The sequence below is a fragment of the Lemur catta genome, chromosome 1, assembly GCF_020740605.2.
Source record: "Lemur catta isolate mLemCat1 chromosome 1, mLemCat1.pri, whole genome shotgun sequence".
In the NCBI taxonomy this organism is placed as follows: domain Eukaryota; kingdom Metazoa; phylum Chordata; class Mammalia; order Primates; family Lemuridae; genus Lemur; species Lemur catta.
The window spans coordinates 256,303,995-256,326,552 of record NC_059128.1 but is presented as its reverse complement, the minus strand read 5'-3'; the positions used below and the strand labels follow the sequence as shown (position 1 = coordinate 256,326,552).

General features: G+C 33.3%; 1 protein-coding gene across 1 annotated transcript in view; it reads right to left on the bottom strand.

Moving 5' to 3' along the window:
• Window positions 1–21,950, bottom strand: part of LOC123649908 (roundabout homolog 1-like) — a 56,317-nt gene extending 34,367 nt beyond the window's left edge. The window contains exon 1 of the mRNA XM_045568255.1: window positions 21,920–21,950. Within this exon, the coding sequence (XP_045424211.1) occupies window positions 21,920–21,950 (31 nt within the window). The remainder of the gene's footprint in view (window positions 1–21,919) is intronic.
• Window positions 21,951–22,558: the final 608 nt, after the last annotated feature.

Here is a 22,558-nt window from a genome sequence, read left to right as displayed (position 1 = left end):
ATAAATTGCACCGACTTTTTAACTCTTGAAAGTTTTTTGTCTTAAAAAAATGTTTACTTAATAAAACTAATCTTTTAAAACAAAACAAAGCATATAATCATTTGTCTTTCTGAAAAGCTTTATATCAATTTTAATACACTTTTCAAAATAAGTAAACATGTATTCAAAAAAGAATTCTAAAACTCAGTGGCATCTTTGAAACTTCTCTGGGTAATGTTAAGAGAGAGGGCAAGCCAGGCGTGATGGTTCATGCTTGCAATCCTATTTATAAATTAAGGCTCCTCAGGAGGAGAGGGACAAACCACATAAATAATAATTATAATAATAATAATATTAGCAATATAATAATAAAGTTAGCGATGGCTGATGCTTATTGAACTTTTACTGGGTAAAGAAACATCTTAAGTAACAACTTTTTTAATCCTGGTAACAAGCCTATGATAAAGTGAATTTATTAGTTTCATTTCACAGATGAGGAATTTGTAAGGACTTAGTAACCAGGTTAGAACACAGATCTCCCGTCCATAAAGGAATCTGTTCTATCACATTGCCCACACATCTGGCCTTAACACAGAGTTCACAATTCTAAATACATATGTATCATGACTCTTTCCATTATAACAGAAGTGAAATGAGAACCTTCCCTCCTGATGGTCATATGGCTATCTCTGAATATATACTGCATCCTGTATTTTTTTCAGATATGTTTCATGTTTGGAAGAGGACACTTTCAGCAGAATATTGAGAATTAAATTTCATGATTCATAATATGCATATGACATATTTCCTAGCAATGATTTTTTTATCTCCTTTCAAGAAAAACTTGTAATTCTTCTATTGTTTCAACCACAACATGACTGAAAAAGCTGTGTAATAATAAGCATTTTAATTAAATATGGGCATTTTAATTAGAAGTGGGTATCGTGGGAAAAACAGGGAAGATAATACGAGGTCCTGGGATTTATTTATTTTTTTACTTAAAAGACTACGTTATCAATGAAACCTTGCAGGAAATAGTAAACTCTTGTCAACTGGGAGAAAGAAAAAAAATCAATGAAACCTTTAAAAAATAGGGTATATTGGAAGATGAAATAAATGAGGAAGTATATTCCCAAAGACAGCAACTTTACTGATGCTCAGTAACAACGTGCCTCTGTTGCAATGTACCATTTTAATTATTTTCAAAATTACTAATCACTTACCTAGTCTTTGATTTTAAATAGAGAATATATTACTCACTTTAATGATACTTCTAGTTCTCTGTCTAAATGCCAACTTTGCTAAGGTAAATAAATATTATTTAATTTCAAGATAACTATAATTCTTTTATTTAACACATCTGTACTGAGCACATACTTTGTGCCTGGCAGCTATGCTATCACTCTTATCTTTTCCTTGCAGTGAAGTATATATACAATGTTTATGTCTACAACAAACAATATTAATATTCACCTTGTTGGGAAAAGTTAACACAACAGGGTTTTATTGCAGGTTATTTTGAATGAAGATAGATTTTTCAGAGCTGGATAAGAAAACATATATGATAAAGGCTTCTGTAACTATTTGCATTCCTACATTTTAGCTAACCATATTACCCAGAAGAACAAGGTGTTACTCTTTATACAAATGTGTTCAAAACTCCACAGTATTTCTTAAAATAAATTAATAATTCTAAACTTTAACAAATATTCAAATGAAAAAGATGAATGCATGGGAATATAACTCAATCCATTGAAGAAGAAAACTAAAATGATAACATGTAAAATAATATTCCCATGAAGTATAAGCCATATTACACTACCATCTTCTAAAGCTGAGAAATCTGTCTTTTTTAATTATGCATGCAAATATCAATTCTGTATAAAGTTATGATTTAACCATGACTGTTTCATAAAGATATGCATTTACTTTTAAAAATTTGACACTGAATATATCTATAATTACTCTTCAATAATTATGTCATCTTCTACTCGTGTTTTTTATATCACACAACTTTATTTTTAAACCTTAAATTATGCTTTGGTTAAGACCCTGGAAGAAAATATGCTGGTATAAGCACTTATTTTCTTAAATAGTAGAGCTTTTGAAGGTTCACAAACCTCTTAATCTCTGTCCTAGAAAGAAGTACATTTTTGTCCCCAAATTATACATTCTGAAAAACTTATATAGTACAGAGGAATGTCAAGCATCACTCAACCTTAATTAACAATGAATACAAGCCATTACAAATACAATGAGAAGCTATTACCAGAAAAAAAGCAATTATCAGCAATTTATTTGTTTCTTTAGGCAGTATATGATGGAGGAGCAAGCTAACTTAAACACAGTTCTGTTTCTGTATCCTCCTGGGCTGTAGAAATGGACAGGTCATCCCTGGTCTATTAATGGTTAGAGTTACTTCTGGATTGGGTCCAAGCTTAAGCAACATTGCCATTTTGCAGAAACATAGACACCATAAAGACACTTCCTATACTGCAATATAGATACTCCCTAGTGTTTATTAAAATGGCATGAAGTCATCAAGACAAACAGAAAGTAAGTTTGTGATATTAGATTTAAGTTAAAATCTGTAATGTATTATTCCAGATAAACGATCAACATTTAAATTGTTAATATTCAGCAGACTTGAATGTCTGGGAGACCATAAAAAAATGTACCTCCAAGTAAGTCAAAGTGCCAAAATTGTATGTTTCTAACTCAAAGTCAGCAGCTTACTAGATGTTTGCATTTTATACACTTTAAAATACAAATGAAATGGATTTATTAATGAAAAATTCAGTGTTTATAGGACACTATTTTATATGGTATTATTTATAGATACATTGATTTATGAGTCAGAAAACAGAAGTCAAGAATTTCAGAATCACAACACATAATCTTCCACTACTCTGTGATTTGTAATAGGTATATTCATAATGACTTAGTTATTTCCATACAAAACAGAGTTTTACACTCTATCTTGATAGGCTTATTATGAAAGCTAATTATTTAATGTTTATACAGGACTTGCCATTTATATGGTACATTACATCTGCAAAGAAGTATTGCCATTAGTCACTGTGTAAGGAATTGCCAAATTTCTCAGCTGCCAGTACAAATGGAAAGGAGGACAAAGAATGCTATTGATGAGGGTTTTTAAGTGCCAGAGCAAAAGTCACACTCAGGAGTAGCCTGGCAGGGTTAAAAAAACACAGACAAAATGAGGACATCTGAGCTAGGGGAGCCTGATTAGGGCAAGATAGGCATGCATTCTTTCTTCTGTAAAATCCAACTTTCTATTTAGTGCCTTGTACTCAGAATCCTTAATCAAAGGAATATACTTCTGTATTTATCGCCTGACTCTTTGTATCTAAAGTTCAGCTCCACAAAAACAGGGAATTTGCCTTTATCACCTCTGTATCTCCAGTGCCCAGAACAATGCCTAAGACAATAGAAGGCATTCAGCGAATGTTTACTATATTTTTTATGCACTAGGTAGTAGATACCAAATGGTTGCTTAAATTGGCATGAGGCCTACACTCATGGTACTTGAGGTTTGGGGGGCGTAGACAGACAATATTCAAATAAACACACACATATATACAATTATAATTGTGATACATGACAGGAAGGAAAAGGATAAGGTGCTGTGTGAGAGAACAATGAGAAGCATAATTTAGATTGAAGGTGAGGGAACACTGAGACAGTAACAGTCAAGGTGATGCCAGAAAAATGATAAAACAACCCGGAGAAGTGTAATGCAGGCAGAGGAAATAACCAGGTTGAGGGAAAAACGTGGTACACTAAAGGACGGTACACCCTTTGTGGCAGGACCAGTGGACAGCAATGCCACACAAGCCTGGTAGAGAAGGCAGGGCCAGATTTGCTGGTCACAGCAGCCATGACAAAGGATCAGTTTTTATTTTAATTCCCCTAAGAAGACACTGGAGTCTTGAGCAAAGTAGTCTTATAATGAAATTCTCCTATTTAAAAGTTCATTCTAGCCACTCTGTGAATAAAATGGGGATGGAAATAATGGAAGTGGAGGGACCAATTAGGCGGCTATTGCAGTAATTAAGGGGAAATTGATGATGGTTTTATACCATTATGATGATACTGGATTTGACACAACAGGGACAGATTAGAAGTGCATTTTGTTGGTAAAAATCAAAATCACCTCTTGAGAGCATGAACTTGACAGAGGGAAAGCTATCAATAATAACACCCAGGTTTCTGAAAACTGAACATGCTATTTTTAAGGTATAGGAGAATAGACAGATAATAGATTTAGGTTAATAAGTATGAAATGCCCGATTTCTTTAAGTATTAAGTTTAACAGTTGATATCTCTGACATATCACTTTGACACTTCTTGTTTTATTTTCATTGTGAAGGTACATCCTCAGTCTTTACAATGCACTTTTGGCTTGTGACTATCGTTCAAATTATTTTTTTAGAGCAACTGTTGTGAAACCATGGATAAGTCAAAAATTCATGTTACTTTCAAATATGAGTTCTGTCATGGAATCAGTGCAGCACGCACAGCTTGAAATATCAACACAGCATTTGGGAAGGATGTGGCTAATGAATACACAGTACATCAATGGTTTGAGAAGCTCGGTTCTGGTGATTTTAATCTTGAAAATAAGCCAGATGGGCGGCATGAGACCAAGGTGGATAATGATGAGCTAAATGCTGTAGTGGAAGTGAATCCATCTCAACCTACACATAAATTAGCAGCAAAGTTAGAAATTATTATTCCAACAATATTGAAACATTTGAAACAAACAGCAAGGTAAGGAAGCTGAATAGATGGATTCCCCATGAATTAAAAGAGCATCAGAAGAGAAATCGTCTCAAAGTTTGCCTTTCTTTTCTGTCACGACATAAAGGCAAATCATTTCTATACTGTATTGTTAGGTTTGATGAAAAATGGATTCTTTATGACAGTCACAAGCATTTGGCACAATGGTTGGATAACGATGAAGTGCCAAAACACAGTCCAAAACCAAATATTCATAATAAAAAAAAGGTAATGGTGTCTGTTTGGTGGTCTAGTGCTGGTATTATCCACTACAGCTTCATGAAACCTGTTCAATCTATGACAGCGGATGTCTACTGTAACCAATTGGATGAAATGATGAGGGTGCTTGTGATTAAGCAGCCAAGATTGGTCAATAGAGACAGGCCAATCCTCTTGGAAGACAGCACTCCACTACATGTCACATAAACAATGCTGCTTAAATTACAGAGGCTGGACTTGGACCAGACCTTGCACCAACTGACTACCACTTCTTCCAGGCTATGGACCACTTCTTGCAAGGAAAAATACTCAATTCTCAACAAGCTGTGGAAAACGCCTTTCATGATTTCATTGTTACTTACTTTCCAAGCTTCTTGGCTGCTGGCATAAACAAGCTACCATTAAGATGCCAAAACTGTGTCCATAGCTTAGGCATATGATTTGATTAATTGTACTGCTTCGTGTTAGAGATATAATAAACTACACTTTTGATTCGAAATTGAACATTTCACATTTAATTACCTAAATAAATCTTCCCATGAGGAGGAATGGGAAACATAAGAAATCCTTATTTTTAAAAAAATATTAAACATGGTTTCAGACTATAGAGACTAATATTTTCATTGATTAAAATATTATGGTTTCAAATTCTGCCCTTTAGTATTTAACAGAAGATCTATTTTGACCTATTTGGACTTTTATGCTACTATATTACAAATCCCATTTGCTAATTGATAACATTCCTTGATCAATCAATCTATATTATAATTTTTAGGATGGCAAATTTTAATTTAGTTTGATGTATATCATATATTTTTAACTTACTGCAAAACCCAAATACTACTGATCCATTTTAATTTTATATATGTTTGTAGACAACATATAATGGATTATATATGTAAATGTATATATGATTGAACCTATAAATAACATACATGACCACTAATATGTTGTGATGGCATCCATGCTTAGGAGCAAATTATAGTAAAAACTCAGCTATTTTGTTTGGAGAATGAATATAACTCAAAACATCATGGGGCATTCCTCAGGACTGCCATACGTTAAGCTTAAATTAAGAGATAAGAGAACCAATAACATATTAAAGGATATGGGATATCAGTATTTAAGGATAAGAGAATCAATAACATACTAAATATTATTATATAATTAGAATAATCAGAAATTTCACTGCATTTTATGTGCCCCAGTATTATGCTAAAACCCCAAATTCTTATAGATTTTATTTATAATTCATTCATTCATTCATTCAAAAAAGTACAGTGCATCATATTTGGTGGTGGTGGCTAATAAGATAAACAAGACAAGTTCTCTGCTTTTAGGGCATTTATTTCAGAGGGTTTTTTTGTTTGTTTTTCTCTCTCTCTCCTTTGTGTGTGTCACAGGATGCTTTGTTCAATTGAAACTTCAGGCAAAGGTGTGATACGCAAAACAGCTAAAGGAACATGGGGATGTGCTGCCAAAGAACCCAGGTCTAGAGGTCTCACACAAAAGGCTTGAAAGTCACTAGTAAGAAACAATAACAACATAACATGAACAGCAGCTCAAATTCATTGTAATAACACCAAGTGTCGACACTATTCTAAGGGCTTTATATGTACTAATTCATTTAATGCTGACAGTGAACTTACAGGTGGGTACTATTATCATCCTCATTTAAAAGGTAAAATGTGCAAGAAGTTAGATAATTTTCTCTGGTTCCTATAGAGGTACATATTAATATTAACAGCATGCAGCTAGTAAGTGATAAATTTGGGATTTGGACCTAGATTCTCTTGGCTACCATGGCCTGCACGTTTAGCACTAAACTCTTTTGGTCTTTGAGGAGATACGCAGACCTGGGTTTGTCTCTTCGGTGGTTTATAAGAAAACTCTCCTTTTGTGCCATTTCAAAATGCATCCAGCTGAGGAAGCACTGTCACTTTAAACTGAAATGCGGAGGAGTATCACTGCTAGCATTTCAAACAATACCTTAAAATAGGCCTATATTACTAGAGCTTATAAAATCATAACTTTATATAACTTAAGTACAACCTCCCCCACTTCCACTCCCACCCCCCATCGCAAAAGAGGAACACAGTCTATGGGAGGACTCAAAATTGTACTATGAGTTACCGAACATACGAGTACACAAGATTAGATCCCACAACTGTTTTCATCCTTTATTTTCATAAAGACACATATATTTTTTCAAGTGCCTGAAAAAGACTCAGATTCTTTCTAATTAAAATATTTCCTGGGAAACAGAGGGGGTTGTAAAAAAAAGAAAAAAAACATATACACAAGTGCTTCTGGACCCTCTTAAGCCCACAATATCAGCAGCTAAACAGGAGAAAGGCTAAAAGGAGTTTTGAAATTTTATGAAAAAGGGGGGGAGTCTAAAGGTAACAGTCTCAAGGGGGGAGGGATCCTCACAATTTACAATGATTTCATTAAAACCTCTCTAGTAATTGGGAAGAACTAGAGAAAATAACTATTGAATTTAAAAACAACAAACTCTTATTACCAATGTAGCTTTGTACAGCATAATTAGGGTTGCCAATTATAACTTCCCCCCAACCCAAAGGAATATTCCAGTGATAGGAAAAACAAAGTCTAAATAGCACACACAGAAATGCATGAACTAAACAAAGGGGTCTTTAATTGGTGACAATCTGCCTTAAATCACTATTACTATTCCTGAACATAATAACTTTCAGATCTGTTAATTCCTTGTATTTCCCCTATCACAGGCTGTCTGGGGCTTCAGAATAATAATGCCAAGTACCTAACAGGGCTCTCAATCTCCAAGGAACATAACAAGCATGCGATTGTGTAGCTGTAGCTGCGTGAGCTGCCTTTTCCTAACAAACTACACAGCCCTTGGGAGAGTTCGCTCAGCCTTCAGCTCTTTGGCAAGCAACGTTTAAGACCTCCTTTTGCTGATAGCTGGAATCATGCTAACAAGCCCTGACTAAAAGTACTTGGGATTAAATTAGTAGCAAAGCAAATCATTTTATAACTCTTATAAACAATACTATCTTTTCCAATAACAGTGTTTCATGCAATACAAAATTTATTCCTCCTCAGGAAGGATTAGAAGCCAAAGGAAAAGATATTAAATATGATAAAACAAGTCAACAAAAATAAATAATACTCTATCAAAGTGTATTATCTGGAATTATGAATCATTACTCAATGTTATTTTTGTGTATGTGTCTATTTTTATTAGATAACGGAAATGGAATGCATACAATGGAGGAAAATTCCATGCTAAAAAAAAGCACATCTTCAACAACTCTTCACCTGAACCTCACTGTGAGCATCAGGTGAGTTTACTACATGCAAAACACCTACAATCAACACTTGAGAAGGTTAATGCATGAACTGGGAAGCTATAACCAGCCTGTGAGGCAATGATGAGAAACTCTGGCTCTTTCCCTGATGCCCACAACTCATTCAGAGGCAGAGGTTCAGGTTATGATGTTTTTGCTCCACCAGTAACCCACCTACACAGCCTACAAAGGCATGGCTGCAGGATGTGTGATGGATGTTAATGCTGCTTTAAAAGAGGTGCTGAAGACCACTCTTACCTGCAGGGGCCTGATACATAGGATTTCAGATGCTGCCAAAGCCTTATAGGAGGGCAAAGTCCACCTTTGCGTGCTTGCATGCAAAAGTGATGAGCCTATGTATGTCAAGTTGGTGGAGGTTCTTTGTGCTGAACACCAAAGCAATCTAATTAAGGTTGATAACAACAAGATAGTAAGGAAATGGGTGGGCCTTTGTAAAATTGACAGACCGGACAATCTGTAAAGTGGTTGGTTGCAGTTGTGTGACAGCTGAGAACTATGGTAAATAATCGCAGGCCAAGGAAGTCATCAAGGACTACTTCAAATGCATGAAATGAACAAATATAATGCCTGGCTTTCAAAAAACCAAAAGAGAGAGAAAATAAACTATGGTCAAAGTTGCTCCCCCCACCCAAAGGTTCTAGTTCATAGCATATCTTAAATATTGAGTTAAAAAATAAAACCATGCTGTGCCTTTGTAAAGTGCATCAGACAAACTACAAAGACCATCGTGATTTGAGGCGCACTATCGTCCATTTAAATATATGCATAAATTGCTCTTTCTTAAGTTCTAAATTTTACATTTCTCATTTCTCTCTCGGAACTTTTATTTTTTAAAATTTCCATTCCAAATCTCACCCAATTGTATCCCCATGAGCTATGCTTTTATGTCTGAAAGATTTGTCGTTGTTGCTTTTTATTAATTACTTTAACACAGCTCTGTTTTCAAATAAGGAACTGTGGAGCGTTTTCTATGTTTGTTGCCCTGGAGCTTTTTATCCCTCTGAAAATGCACCATAGAAAGATCTAGACATCTGAACACTACGTGCTTCACTTATAATGTGAAAGAAATGCAAATATGAAAGTTGAGCTGACAAAGAGGAATTCTGCAATAAGGCATTTTCAGGCACATCAGTTTCAGCAATGATATATACGGAGGGTGAGAATCTGGAAAACTTAAACCTACAATGCCCATACGCCTTTGAAATCTGTAAATACTTTGGTGAAGACCACTACACTAAATAAAGCCCCACTCTCACTAATTCAGTCATCAGCTTTCAAGAAATTGCCAATTCATCTCTATTATCATCAGAGCCACAACCTAAAGGCCTGGAGTGTATAGGTCCCCATAAACAAACGTAAATTATGTTCTGTGAACTAAACTTTGGTTAAATTTCATAAATTTGAGCTGATGCTTCTATATTCTTAATTGTAAAATGTAAAGAAAAACAATCCAAACCTAATGTAATTATTATTGAGTTTGGTGAATTAACAAAGGCCCTATTGATCAAAGTACAAATCTTACATGATCAATAGTCAAAAGGGAAGCAAATAAGCAAAAACTCAGTCTAACGGGTGGAGGAGGGCCAAATGATTTCTCTGGAGATTTTAAAACCTACACTTATAATGAAGAGCATATACTTCCTAGGACCAGGTTAGCTGACCGGTTTTTGAAAATACCCTCCAACTGATTTAAAGAGCTATAAAACCATTAGCAACTTCAAGAAACCAAACCAAAACAAAACAAAACAGAACAAAGAAACCTCAGTTTCTTTGCAATGCTGGCAAGTTTGGGATTACTTTTCTTCTTTAACAGACCCCAGTTGGAACAGAAACATTTCTTGTAAATTAAGCAAATGTGTAAGGTTTTGTTTTTCTGCAAAAAGCAATTGTAACTTCTGCTTTTTTAGTGAAAAAAGTAAAAAAAAAAAAAAATTAAATCTTTTTGTTTTCTAAGTTCTGAAAGTTGTTTCTATTTCTATGGAACCAAATAATTCTACTAAATCAAGTTATATCTAGCCAATAAAATTCCTGATTATCATAAAACTTTTGTCTGTATTTTAAATATGTTGATAAACTTGTTTGCTAAGTAGTTGGTAGGGTTTTTTTGACATATATGTGACACAAGTTCCCTCTCAACACCAGCATCTCTTTGAGTAGAAATTGCAATAAAAACTAAATTAAAAATGATCATTTTAGCTATTAATTTTTAGTCCTTCATATTTTATCAACTATTAGAGGTAAATGTAAAATAACTGGTTATTGATAGTGTATTATCTTCTTTGCTAAAATTACTGATAATTCATTTTGGCAAAAGAAGGCACACTTAGTGACATTATACTTTAAGATATTCATTGAAGTTTGATTCCTAAAATCAATGTTATAATTTCCTAGAAACTAAATATTTTTTTCACATTGTAAAACTTAGGTCTTTAAAAGTAAATGTTAACCTTGTGTTTACAGCCTTACTAATGTGTATTTGATCTCAAAGAGTTCGGTTTCATTAACAATGTGTGTAACTGAAATCCATATTTATTTTTAAAATATGAAGATTTACTTTATCAATAATAATGTATGATTACATTTTCCTGCTAAAGAAATTATAAAACAATTTTTCTGAGTCTAAATAGATTTTCTTGATTTTTTTAACAGATATCTTTAGGTAAGTAAATAAAAGACCCACTTTAAATGCATGATAATTTTTAATTGACAATGACCTATGATTTAATAGAGATGAAAGTCTGGATTTACAGACATCATGGAGCAATCCCATGGTCTTAATGAGCAAAACGTTGAGTCATATAAAGGATTATTTATTAGCTTTTAAACATGGCAAGCATAGACTGCCTCCTTGACCTAAATACTAAAAGCCAGGAAACAATAAAATTAAAAACACATTGTTGCTCCTACTTTCAATTATATTTTTATTTGTTATTTCTGTTTGTTTTAACTTCACTGTTACAAAAGGGAAGTTTATCTGAACATATAATAAGCTAGGATACATATTTAAGGTAATTATGTCACTAAACAAATGATGTAGCAGCATTTTTAATCACACTATTTTTTTCACATTTCTTAAACTAATTTTTTTTTGTTCTCAAGGTCAAAACTGGAGAAAAATTTTAGTTGAGTCATGAACAATGATATCCTCTTTAATTTCCAAAAAATAAAAGATGACTGAAATTTTATATGAGAAAATTGGTTATATGTTTAATTTTTATAATTGAAAGTATAACATATTACTAATCAAACTATGCCATTTAATCAATTAAATATTGAAAATTACACTATTTTTATTTAGAAACAAAAGAAAAACATTTTAAAAAGGCATTTTAAAGCATCTTGACTAGTACACAAAAAAACACAACTAGTAATTATACAATATTCTAGGATTTGAGAGGATCATAGACATGTTGAAAAAGGTAATTAAGGGCTGGGCGTGGTGGCTCACGCCTGTAATCCTAGCTCTCTGGGAGGCCTAGGCTGGAGGATCCTTTGAGCTCAGGAGTTCGAGACCAGCCTGGGGAAGAATGAGACCCTGTCTCTACTAAAAAAATAGAAAGAAATTAACTGGACAACTAAAAATATATATACAAAAAATTAGCTGGGCATGGTGGCGCATGCCTGTAGTCCCAGCTACTCAGGAGGCTGAGGCAGAAGGATTGCTTGAGCCCAGGATTTTGAGGTTGCTGTGAGCTAGGCTGACACCATGGCACTCTAGCACAGGCCAACAGAGTGACACTCTGTCTCAAAAAAAAAAGAGTAATTAAGTATTGAAGAAGCAGCACCATACTTATATGATAAGTGATACAAGAGACAAGCATGTATTAATATTTTATTCCCAAACACTAAAAATAATTGATAGCTCCAACAACCATAATTAATTGATCAAAGTAATACTTAAAAGAAAAATACTACCACATTTCTAACAGGGATAAGAGATGGCTGTAAGTCTAGACTAGCAATTAAAATACCCTATCCAGCATTATATGGTTACATAAGTTCAATGTTGGTATCAAAGTAAAAATTAAACAAAAGTAAAGACATAAGAAAAACTAAATTAATAAATGAATTTCTAGTAGGCTTTTTTGGGAGGTACCCTAATGGCTAGGAAAAAAACTACTGAACAAATTTACAGAAAATGCATAGGCCTTCTGAAGTTAGAAGCTGTTTTTAATATTTTAATCTATGAACACCACCTCCAACTTGAGTAATATATATTATATTTTCTCATCTTTACCATTAAAAAGAAAGTCATACCTTAATCTCCCATGTTATAATCAAAATTGAAGTATGTTTTGAAGCAACTGTAACTTTCAGCTAACTACATTCACTTCATTATGAGGTTTGATAATACATGCTTATAACAAGATTTTGCAAAAGATAAATAAATAAACACACAAAAAAACATTATTTTCTCTTCTGTGTCAAACCCCACAGCATTTGATCCCCTCCTTTTTCATTTATTCATCTTTTATTTTATTCAGTAAACAAATATTTGAGTTCTTACTATGTGGTGGTCTTTGAAAAACCAAGTCTCCATCTTTGATTCTGCCAATCTTGAAACCATCTGTAAGACTTTACTTCACAGGAGCTCTTCAGCCAACCCTCCACCATCCCTTCCACTCCCTCCAATCCCTACTGTATTTCCCACTTGCAGTCCCATTTTCCACCTCTTACCTTATTCCTCAAAGTCTGGCTGTCTATACATACAGAAATTTAAAACCCACATAGAAAGTGTGAGCAGTTAATCCGGTAAAGTTAGTGTGTGAAATAAAAGTTTTATAGGGTGGAAATGTAAGAGATGTGATTATGGGTTAAAAGATTTAATTTTAGTTAGGAGGCGGGCTGCAAATAGAAGCTGACTGTTTTGGATGTGGATTTTCCATAGATAACTGTGCTATATCTTAAAAGCAAAATAAATTTTTACATAGATTTTCAGTTTAATTCAGCAGAGAAGGATTTGTTCATATGTCTTAAAGTTTTACACTTTGGAGACATGAGAGAGAGCAATGATAAGCAACTTAATCTATATTCTATCATATTATTTTGTATGTTTATTATTGTGAATCATAGAATGTTTTAGCTGAAAGGAATCAGAGATCTTATTAGTCCAGGTCTTCATGGTACAGATAGAAAGACTGAATTCAGCAAGGTTGTAATTGGTTTAATGCTATAATAACTCAAACAGCTTAAGAAAGCCCGCTGAATTCCAATTAGGTTATTATTACCCATTGACAACTTGAACAGATTCTAAAGATAACAAAGAGCTTTTAATTTTTTTTAAATTAAAAAAATATATTTTGAGATGGAATTGAGACTATTTCTCAAGCAGCTCTAAGTAGGGCATTAATGGAAAATTCTTGACAGCCACAAGATTTGACCAAGGTGGTTCATTGGGGAGGGATTGCTTATTTCATAGTTTTCCCCTTAGATCAGCCCCAGAAAGCCAGCACTTAGAAGAGAATTATGTTAATATAGTAAGTAATATCATTGTATTAAGACTTAACCACATGAGGAAATTAACTAAACCCATTCCCGTAACAACCATTTAAATTTGATACTGTATCTGTTAGTTTACTTTCAGTTTTGAAAGTGTTTCAAGTTTAGGAATTTCATTCTCAAGCTCATGAATTTAGGTTGACATCAATGTCATCATAATCTCCACCTGTCACAGAGACATAAGGCTTCTACTGTTAAAATAAATGGTTCATTCTGTCATCATGATGGCTTTAAAATGTGACAGCTCTCTTAACACTGAATATTTAGTTCAAGAGCAAAAGGTACAAAAATAATTTAATGGTTTATGTGTTTTTTTTTTTTAAGTAAAAGACTCAATGTATTAGGAAAGTATAGTTGTAATTTTGATTCAACATAGCACCTCATCAATGAATCAATGTACAGTTTAGATTTTTTTCAAATGTGGATTTTACACCTGCGGTTTTACTGCTGTTACCATATATATGTGTGTGTGTGTGTGTGTGTGTGTGTGTATATATATATATGTATATATATATATATATATATATATATATATTTTAAAGGTACTGCATGGTTAAGAGGAACACTTCCCCATTAATACTCATATGATAATTTCAGGCCTTCCTTCAAAGTCTGTATACAGGTCATGATGGGATACTGTTGTTACCTGACCCAAGTCTTGTAGAGAAGGTAACAGGGTAACTGACTCTTTCATTTGAAACTGGGTCCAATCCCAAATTTTGATTATATGTAGAAGATAGGACAGACCAATTTTAAATATTAGTTCATTTGTAAGTCAGATTTCACAGATGAAAATTATTATTTTAAACATTTTAAATATTTTAGAAACAATACATCTATCATTAAAAATAAATTTGCATTCAATAAAATATTTTAATCCTACATATAGAGCAATCCCACTTGTTTCACTAAGAAATTATATTAAACTAAAAAAAGAGTTTTAAACTTAGAAAAAGATCCTTCATGAAGATGATCTTTTTACCAAGGGAAAGAGTAGGAAAAATCTTCCCACATAAAGGCAAAGAGAAAATAAAGTATATTTTTAAATTATTATAGTAAGCATTAATGTCTGACAGGCTAGCATGCTAATAAAGTGGTCATTCAGAATGTTGTGTAGTATAAGATAAATACATGAGCAAGCCAAAGGGACCCAGGCTCATTTTGTCATATACTTTAGTAGAGGGTAAAGCTAGTTAAACAGATGGCACTCAGGATTTCTCAATGAATTCAGCATCTGTGTGTACATGTTGCATAAATGCCAATTAAAATGTGTCCAAGTAAATTTACATCCCTTGCTGATAGATAGTAAGCCAATCTTGCTGGCTCAGGATCAAGGTTAAACTTAATCATCTGCTGAACTTGCAGCAAGTTGCTCTCAAATTGTACAGAAATTCCCAGTGAAATAATAAAAACAGAACTCCTATTGATTTGTATTTATTTATATTCATAACTCATTTCTACAGCCTTGGGCTAGAGCTCAAAGGGGAAAAAAAAGTTACTATTTGTATGACTTGGCCAAGTATACTTTTGACCATATTTTCAACAAATACCTCTTTGATTAAAATGCCTGCCTGAATACATTTTCCTAACCTCCTTCTTGCAAATGCCTAGTTGAAATAATTTTGTTTAAAAATGATCCTTTCAAAATGATCTTGAACAAAGGAAAAAGGCATGTAGTAGTAGGTCTATCATTTATATTGGAAGGAATAGAGCATCTGCCTCAGATTGACAGGCAGCCATGAAATTATTAGAAGCAATTCCTCCTAGGGGAACATAAAAATGGCTTCCCCTGACATTTTTTTTTACACAGTACTTTGCTCTTAGCATGCCACTCACACCCCCAGTTCATTTGCACCCATACAAAGCTTTGATAGGCCATTTTAGGCTTTGTATTTTTTAATTTCAAGTTTTCAATACCCATGTTACTCGTTCTAAAACAAAAGTTTCACTTTGTGATTAAAATAGGAACTGCATTGCAAGGGAATATTACACAGGCATTAAATATAATGATCTTTTTAAAATAAAGCAATAAAGTACTCAGGATAAAATGTTAACTGATAAAAAGCACATAAAAATGTGTACAACAAAGTTTCTAAAATGATGTTCCATAAAATACTAGTGCAAAATGACCTTAAATATATACATTGTAAAAAAACATCATTTATGTTTGGAAAATTCTCTATGTTGTAGTCCCCCTTTGGAGAATTACAATAGTCATTGCCATGGTAAAAATATTTTGAAGTCTTGCAATAAATAAACTCATTTGATTTTATTGCTCTAGTATTTTCCAAATCCATTTGACCATATCAGCTTTACTAATTTTTCTAAATTATTTGAGGAACATCATTGACATCTTTCTAAAATAAAATCTCTAGTAACTACACTTTGGAAAAGGCCAATGTAAAATATATTTCTATTAATAATTTTGTAAAAGCTTATAACTAATATATATATATATATATACATCTGTAGAAAGCAGAAGCATAAAGAAAAGATAAACTGATATCATTTCTGAATACTGAGATTATGGATGATTTAAGTTTTCTCCTTGGTATATTTCTAAGTTTCTGATTTTTTGTAAGTGAACTTATGTTGTTACTATGTAAGTGAAAAGCATACATTGTACTAAATATCATCCTATTTTCATATGTCACATAACTCTATATGATGCGATCACTTCTCATTGCTCAACTCAAATAGCTAAAAATCTGACATTTAATATGTAGAAGGTTTTGTGTTAAGAACTGAATCTCATTTAATCCTCAAAAAAATGGTGAAGAATTTTCACTATTTTACAAATGAAGAAACTGATATTTTGGGAGGTTAAGTCACTCGCTTATTATATGAGGGAACAAGGAACTGTATCCTAGGTCTGTCTGACATCAAATTCCACAATATTAACCACTGAGCTCTGTTAAAACCCTGGGGGCAAGAATTATGTTTCATATTAGATATTCCCAAAGCACATCATAATAGTACTATATAATACTAACCAAACAAAACTAATACTTAATACTTATTCTTTGGCTATTAGGTGCAAGGTGTGTATGTTTTGAATACTAACATTGGAATTTAATATTTTATGCTGAGCTAGGGACATGGTTAAGGATTTGTTGTACGTTCATCTCATTAATCCTCACCAGAACCATATAAATTTAATGCTACTACTATTATCCCAGTTTATTGGTGAGAAAACAAAGTGATATGCAGGTACAAAAATCAAGACACAAACCATATCAGCTTAATTCCAAAATCACTGCTCTTACTCATTAAATCAGTATAACACCACAAAAAGGATGCATTGTTATCCTAGTAGGCAGTTTTTAAATGGAATTCTTTCTTTAAAAGAAAAAGACTTAGACACTAAATTAATTGAACTTTCTGACATCAGCATAGAGAAATGTAGTTATTCTGTTTCTTAAAATGATTAAACTGTTATCTAAAAGAGATGAAAAAACTCATACCATAAATCAGTTTAGACTTTTTTTAAATTTCAGTATATTATGGGTGTACAAATGTACAGGTTACAGTCTCACTCTGTAGCCAGCGCTAGAGTGCAGTGGCATCATCATAGCTCACTGTAACCTCAAACGCCAGGGCTCAGGTGATCCTCCTGCCGTAGCCTTCTGAGTAGCTGGGACTACAAGAACGTGTCACCATACCTGGCTAATTTTTTAAATTTCTTGTAGAGATGAGGGTCTAGCTATTGCCCAGGCTGGTCTCAAACTCTAGGCCTCAAGCTATCCTCCTGCTTTGGCCTTCCAAAGTGCTAGGATTACAGGCTTGAACCACCATGCCCAACCCATTTTAGGTTTTGGTGATATTTAAAACATTACCTTAAAGGAACATATGTTTCCAGAATAAAATGATGATAAATTATCTCTTATAAATATTCTATAATTTTCTGACTGATGTGTTTGGACATGAAAGAGAAAAAACAACTTCATGTTGGGTGGGCTTACTTTACATACACTTAGTGTGGTGTGGTAGACAATCTCCAATACTCATCCTTTTTCATTAGTTATTAATAATACATCTTCCTTCCTCTATTCACCCATAGCAAGCTGTACCTGGCACATGGTGCATGCACAAAAATGTTGGTTGCTGAATATCTTTATTACACATCTTGTTAGTTTAAAAACTGAATTTCTTTAATAGTGTGTCTTATTTCCATCTTGGTGTCTCCACTAAGCTCCAATGTCTTATTTATTAATATCTTTGGATACCTTGGATCTGGTACTGTTCCTTTCAAAGTAAGGAGCTCAACAGATACTTTTTAAATAAACAAATAATGCCATTTAATACCTAAAACAATCCTGAGAGGTGTACTCACTTTCTTACTCATTTTCTAATTTAAGAATTTTGCTCAAAGAATATTGCTAGTACATGGCAGATGAGGACCCAAGCAAGGTACATGAAATTCCACAGCCATATCCTTTCTATTTATTCATTTACTAGTCATTTAGTTCAATTCTAATATTACACATGGTGACAAAAACTGTAACAATCTAAAAACAATTGCACAATTTAACTATTTCCACCATCTTTAATGTTTTTGAGGGTCATGATCCTTTAAGCTAGGCTTAAATTAAAAGCTCATTTAAATGTTTTATTCTCTATTGCAAGAAAGATACTTGCTAAAACATTTCTAAATTAAAAAATAATCTATCACTTGAAAATATCAGAGGAAGGTCACTTTAACTTTCATATCCTGGTAAACATTAATTTTTATAAAACAAATAACAAAAGGAATAGCTGTTCAAATTGGGTCCCTTGCTCAACAATACTTAACACCAGTGATCTCTAAAGTGACTTTATTTACTCTGTATAAATAAAAACATTCAGAAATGATCTTCTATTCACCTTCCTAAGTCTAAAATACTTTAAAATATATTCAGTATTTCCCATTTAATAGAATTCTACCAAATATATAAGTCAATATCCACTGGTAAATTGATAATACTCTTCAAAGCTAATCATGAAACTTAAATTTTACTTATAATTTTAATTAATTGAAAAATGAACTTTTTCCAATTTTACTACAGACTCTTATAATTAGTAGATTTGACATTTCTGATTTTTGCTTATCATACACTTTATAGAAATGCATCAAGTGTACATATTTCTTTGCATAAGATGTGAATTTGTACCCATCATAAAATAAAGCTGATTAACCGGTAAACCATCCAGTGAAATTCTATCTTTTGGCCAGCTTAATCTAATAGGAATTTTTCCACTAAATTACCCAGATGAACACAAACCTTAAACAATTATATCCTACTAGCTCATGTGTGTAATTGCTAAGGTGGAAAATTATAGCAAATACAAAGGTACAGATGTTCATTGTCAGATGACCAAACAAAATCGAGGGAAAAAGATTCTTTTCCACACTGATTTCTATTTATATAATACATTACTTTCCATTAAATACAACTCTGGTGTATTTAATTAAAAATAAGTAAAATAATTAAAATAAGACTGGTAAGACTTTTAAAGGATGCACTACCGGGGAACCTGCAGCCTCAAGGCCACATGGGGCTCTCCACATCCCCAAGGGTGGCTCCTTGACCGAATTTGAACTTCACAGAACAAATCCCTTTATTAAAAGGATTTGTTCTGTAAAATTTGGATTCAGTCAAAAGGCCGCACTCAAGGATCCAGAAGGCTACATGTGGCTCCAAGGCCGCAGCTTCCCCAACCTTGCAAGGATTGCATTATTTACTTTGCAATAGCATTTCACTCAACATCCAGCAATTTAGTCACTGTGCTGTACAAAGAGGCAAAGTTACAGAAAAAGGAGCAATAGCACCTGTCTTTAAATATGTGCAAAGATCTTTCCTCAAGTTGCTCAGAAAAAAAAAAATACAAACTATTCCAGCTTTAAAGCATTCAGAACCTTTCTCTTTAATAAGCTTGCCTTGTTTTCTTTGGTGATTTTTCATGGTACTTCGCTGTACTTTAGTCTTCTAGCCCAAGTTATGCTCTATGGTTTATAGCAGAATTATTGTCCGGGAATCATTTTTGGCCTTCGATTAAAAAGCGTTTTTTTGTCTCATTTGCCTTAGTTATTGCTTTAGCCAGTTTCTGCTGAGGTCTGTGGACTGACTGACTCTACCCGCCAGCGTCTTATTTCACAGGACTGAGGGAGCAGGCAAGTACAGAGCACGGTACTTCCGTAAGCGTTCCATTTATGCAGAATTTTATCCTTTAAATTTAAAGTACACCTATGAGACCAGAATTATATCTTATGGTTATATGTTATATTTAGCATGTTATATCTATATGATTTTTTATTGTCTCTTTTCCCCACTCTTCTGTGGGTTTCAAGAAATCTTTTGTCTATAGCACACAGACTAGTGTTGAGGATCTCACAATCAGTAAGCCTTGTTCAATGAATGACTGAATGAAAGACCTTCACATCCCAATCAGACACTTGTGAAGAAACTGTTTAATAGAGTTTCAGTGAGGAATTAGGCCTTGGTGGAATTCCATTATGATTCTATAAACAACAAGTAAATCTTTGGTTGTTATTGACAACACTCACCTGCTGATATAGGTATTTTTCTGTGCAAATTAAATTAGGGTGTAGAAATCTGGATAATACTGTGTTTAAGAGTTGAGACTTTGGATTCAGACTGCCTAGCTGAGAAATTTAGCTTTGCCACTGATTTAGGATAATACTGGACAAGTTGCTTAACTGTTTTGTGCTTGAATTTCTACATATATGTTATAAAAAGGAAGCATAATGAAATAAGTATTAATAATAAACACCATATCATAGAATTGTTGTGAGGATCAAATAAGTTATTACATGTGACACACTTAAAACAGTGTCCAATACAGTGAATTATAGCTAAAAATATTAGCTACTATGGTCAATATTAATGTAGTCTCATGTTCTGCTTCATGCATGTTAGTGGAAGCCATCTCTACAATAATTACTACTCTCACTAATTCCACTTGCACTTTGATTAGATTGAACTGGACCCCAAGAGATTGACTATCCTTAGGTGGACAGTAAAATTCGTTTCCTAATTATGCAAAGTTGAATATCAAATTTCAACCCAAATAGAATATGGATAAACTGTGGGAACAGACACCGTTGGCTACTAATTAAAACAGGATCAATAACATCTTAATATAAATAAGCTAATCTAATTGATTCCATTCACAAATGTGAACGTCTTATGATTAGAAGGGAAGCTTCAGAGATAGTACATAGCAAGGTCAATTTGAGGAGGATTTTAAAACAAGAACCTGAAGACATACTGAAACAGAAGTAAAGGCCCATGAAGACATACTTTGCTTCACAATTTTCCTCAGAACATGCACACAACAAATGTCATCTGGTACCATAACATTTGTCTTATTAGTATTATTGCTGAAATTGATAGATATAATTTAAATCCACATTCTTTATATTTGTAGTTGAAAGTTCTGTGGAATGGTGGTAAACAAATCAAATATACATGCATGGAATTAATCACTATTGGAGCACATACCTAATCCTCTTTAGTGAGTATTTTTGTTAACAGTGCTTAATTTAAAAGAAGAGTCAAAATAAAAACTTTGGTTTACTTTCTATTAAAAAATTGTTTTCATATGTTACTGACATAACTGAGATTGAATGGCACAACTACATGTTACGGCAATATATTAAAACAAGATACAATTTCCAAAATGAAAAATATCTTAATTGCTAAAAAAAAAAATACAAACTTGTATAAAATTATCTGGGCTCAGTTAGAATAAGGTACACATTTGATTTTCCATGGTACCATTTTTATCTTCCTACTATTTTTTTCCATTCCCTATACTAGTATGCCCATATCTCTCCCATCCTATAAACACATCCCTGGAACTTTCCCTCATGGTACTTTGTTTGTATCTTACTCCTAAACTGCCAAAATTTTTTAAAGTTGAGACACATTGGCTCAATTTATCTTCTCACCCTATTGAAACGCTTTATAGTTCAGGTTTTGAAAATCTTTTAGTTGTTCTGATCAGAAAGCCTGCTTTCAGGTTCTGCATGACTTGATTGTTGTGCAGAATTCATTATTTCTAACCTCCTTCGCCTTCTTGGTACCTCATCTCCATTGGTGCCTACCATAGTCATTTCTGATGCTTTTACTTCCACGTCTCTGACTGTTCCTTCTCTGCCTTCTTGACTAGATTTTTCTCCACGTCTTCCTTTTGATCATGATTTTTGGAGAGTCTCTAACTTCCCCCCCCAACATGCTAAATTTTCTTCCTGACTGAATGATATTAATCAACCCTAAGATGTTAGCTATTGTCTTTATGTGGGAGGCTCCAGTACCTCCTATTATAACCCAAATTTTTCTCTCAAGTCCCAAATCAATAGTTCTCACTTCTTTGGTACATAAACACTTGAATGCCTCACAAGATTGAATCCTAAACACACACGCACCTCACCAATACCACTACTCCTCTTAAAAAAACAAAACAAAACAAATAACAATAACCATTTTAGTTCTTGTGTATTTCATATCTCTGTATATGAGTAAATGAAGAAACCCTATAGTCCACCTGGAATCCTTCCTTTGTATTATCCCCATATCCAAATAATCAAGTTTATCATGAAAATTTCTCCCAAACCAGTTATCTTCTCTCCCAGCCCAATTTCACATGTTAAGTTAGATTCTAGCCAACTTCTCTGTCTAGATTAACTCTAAGCATTTAATTCC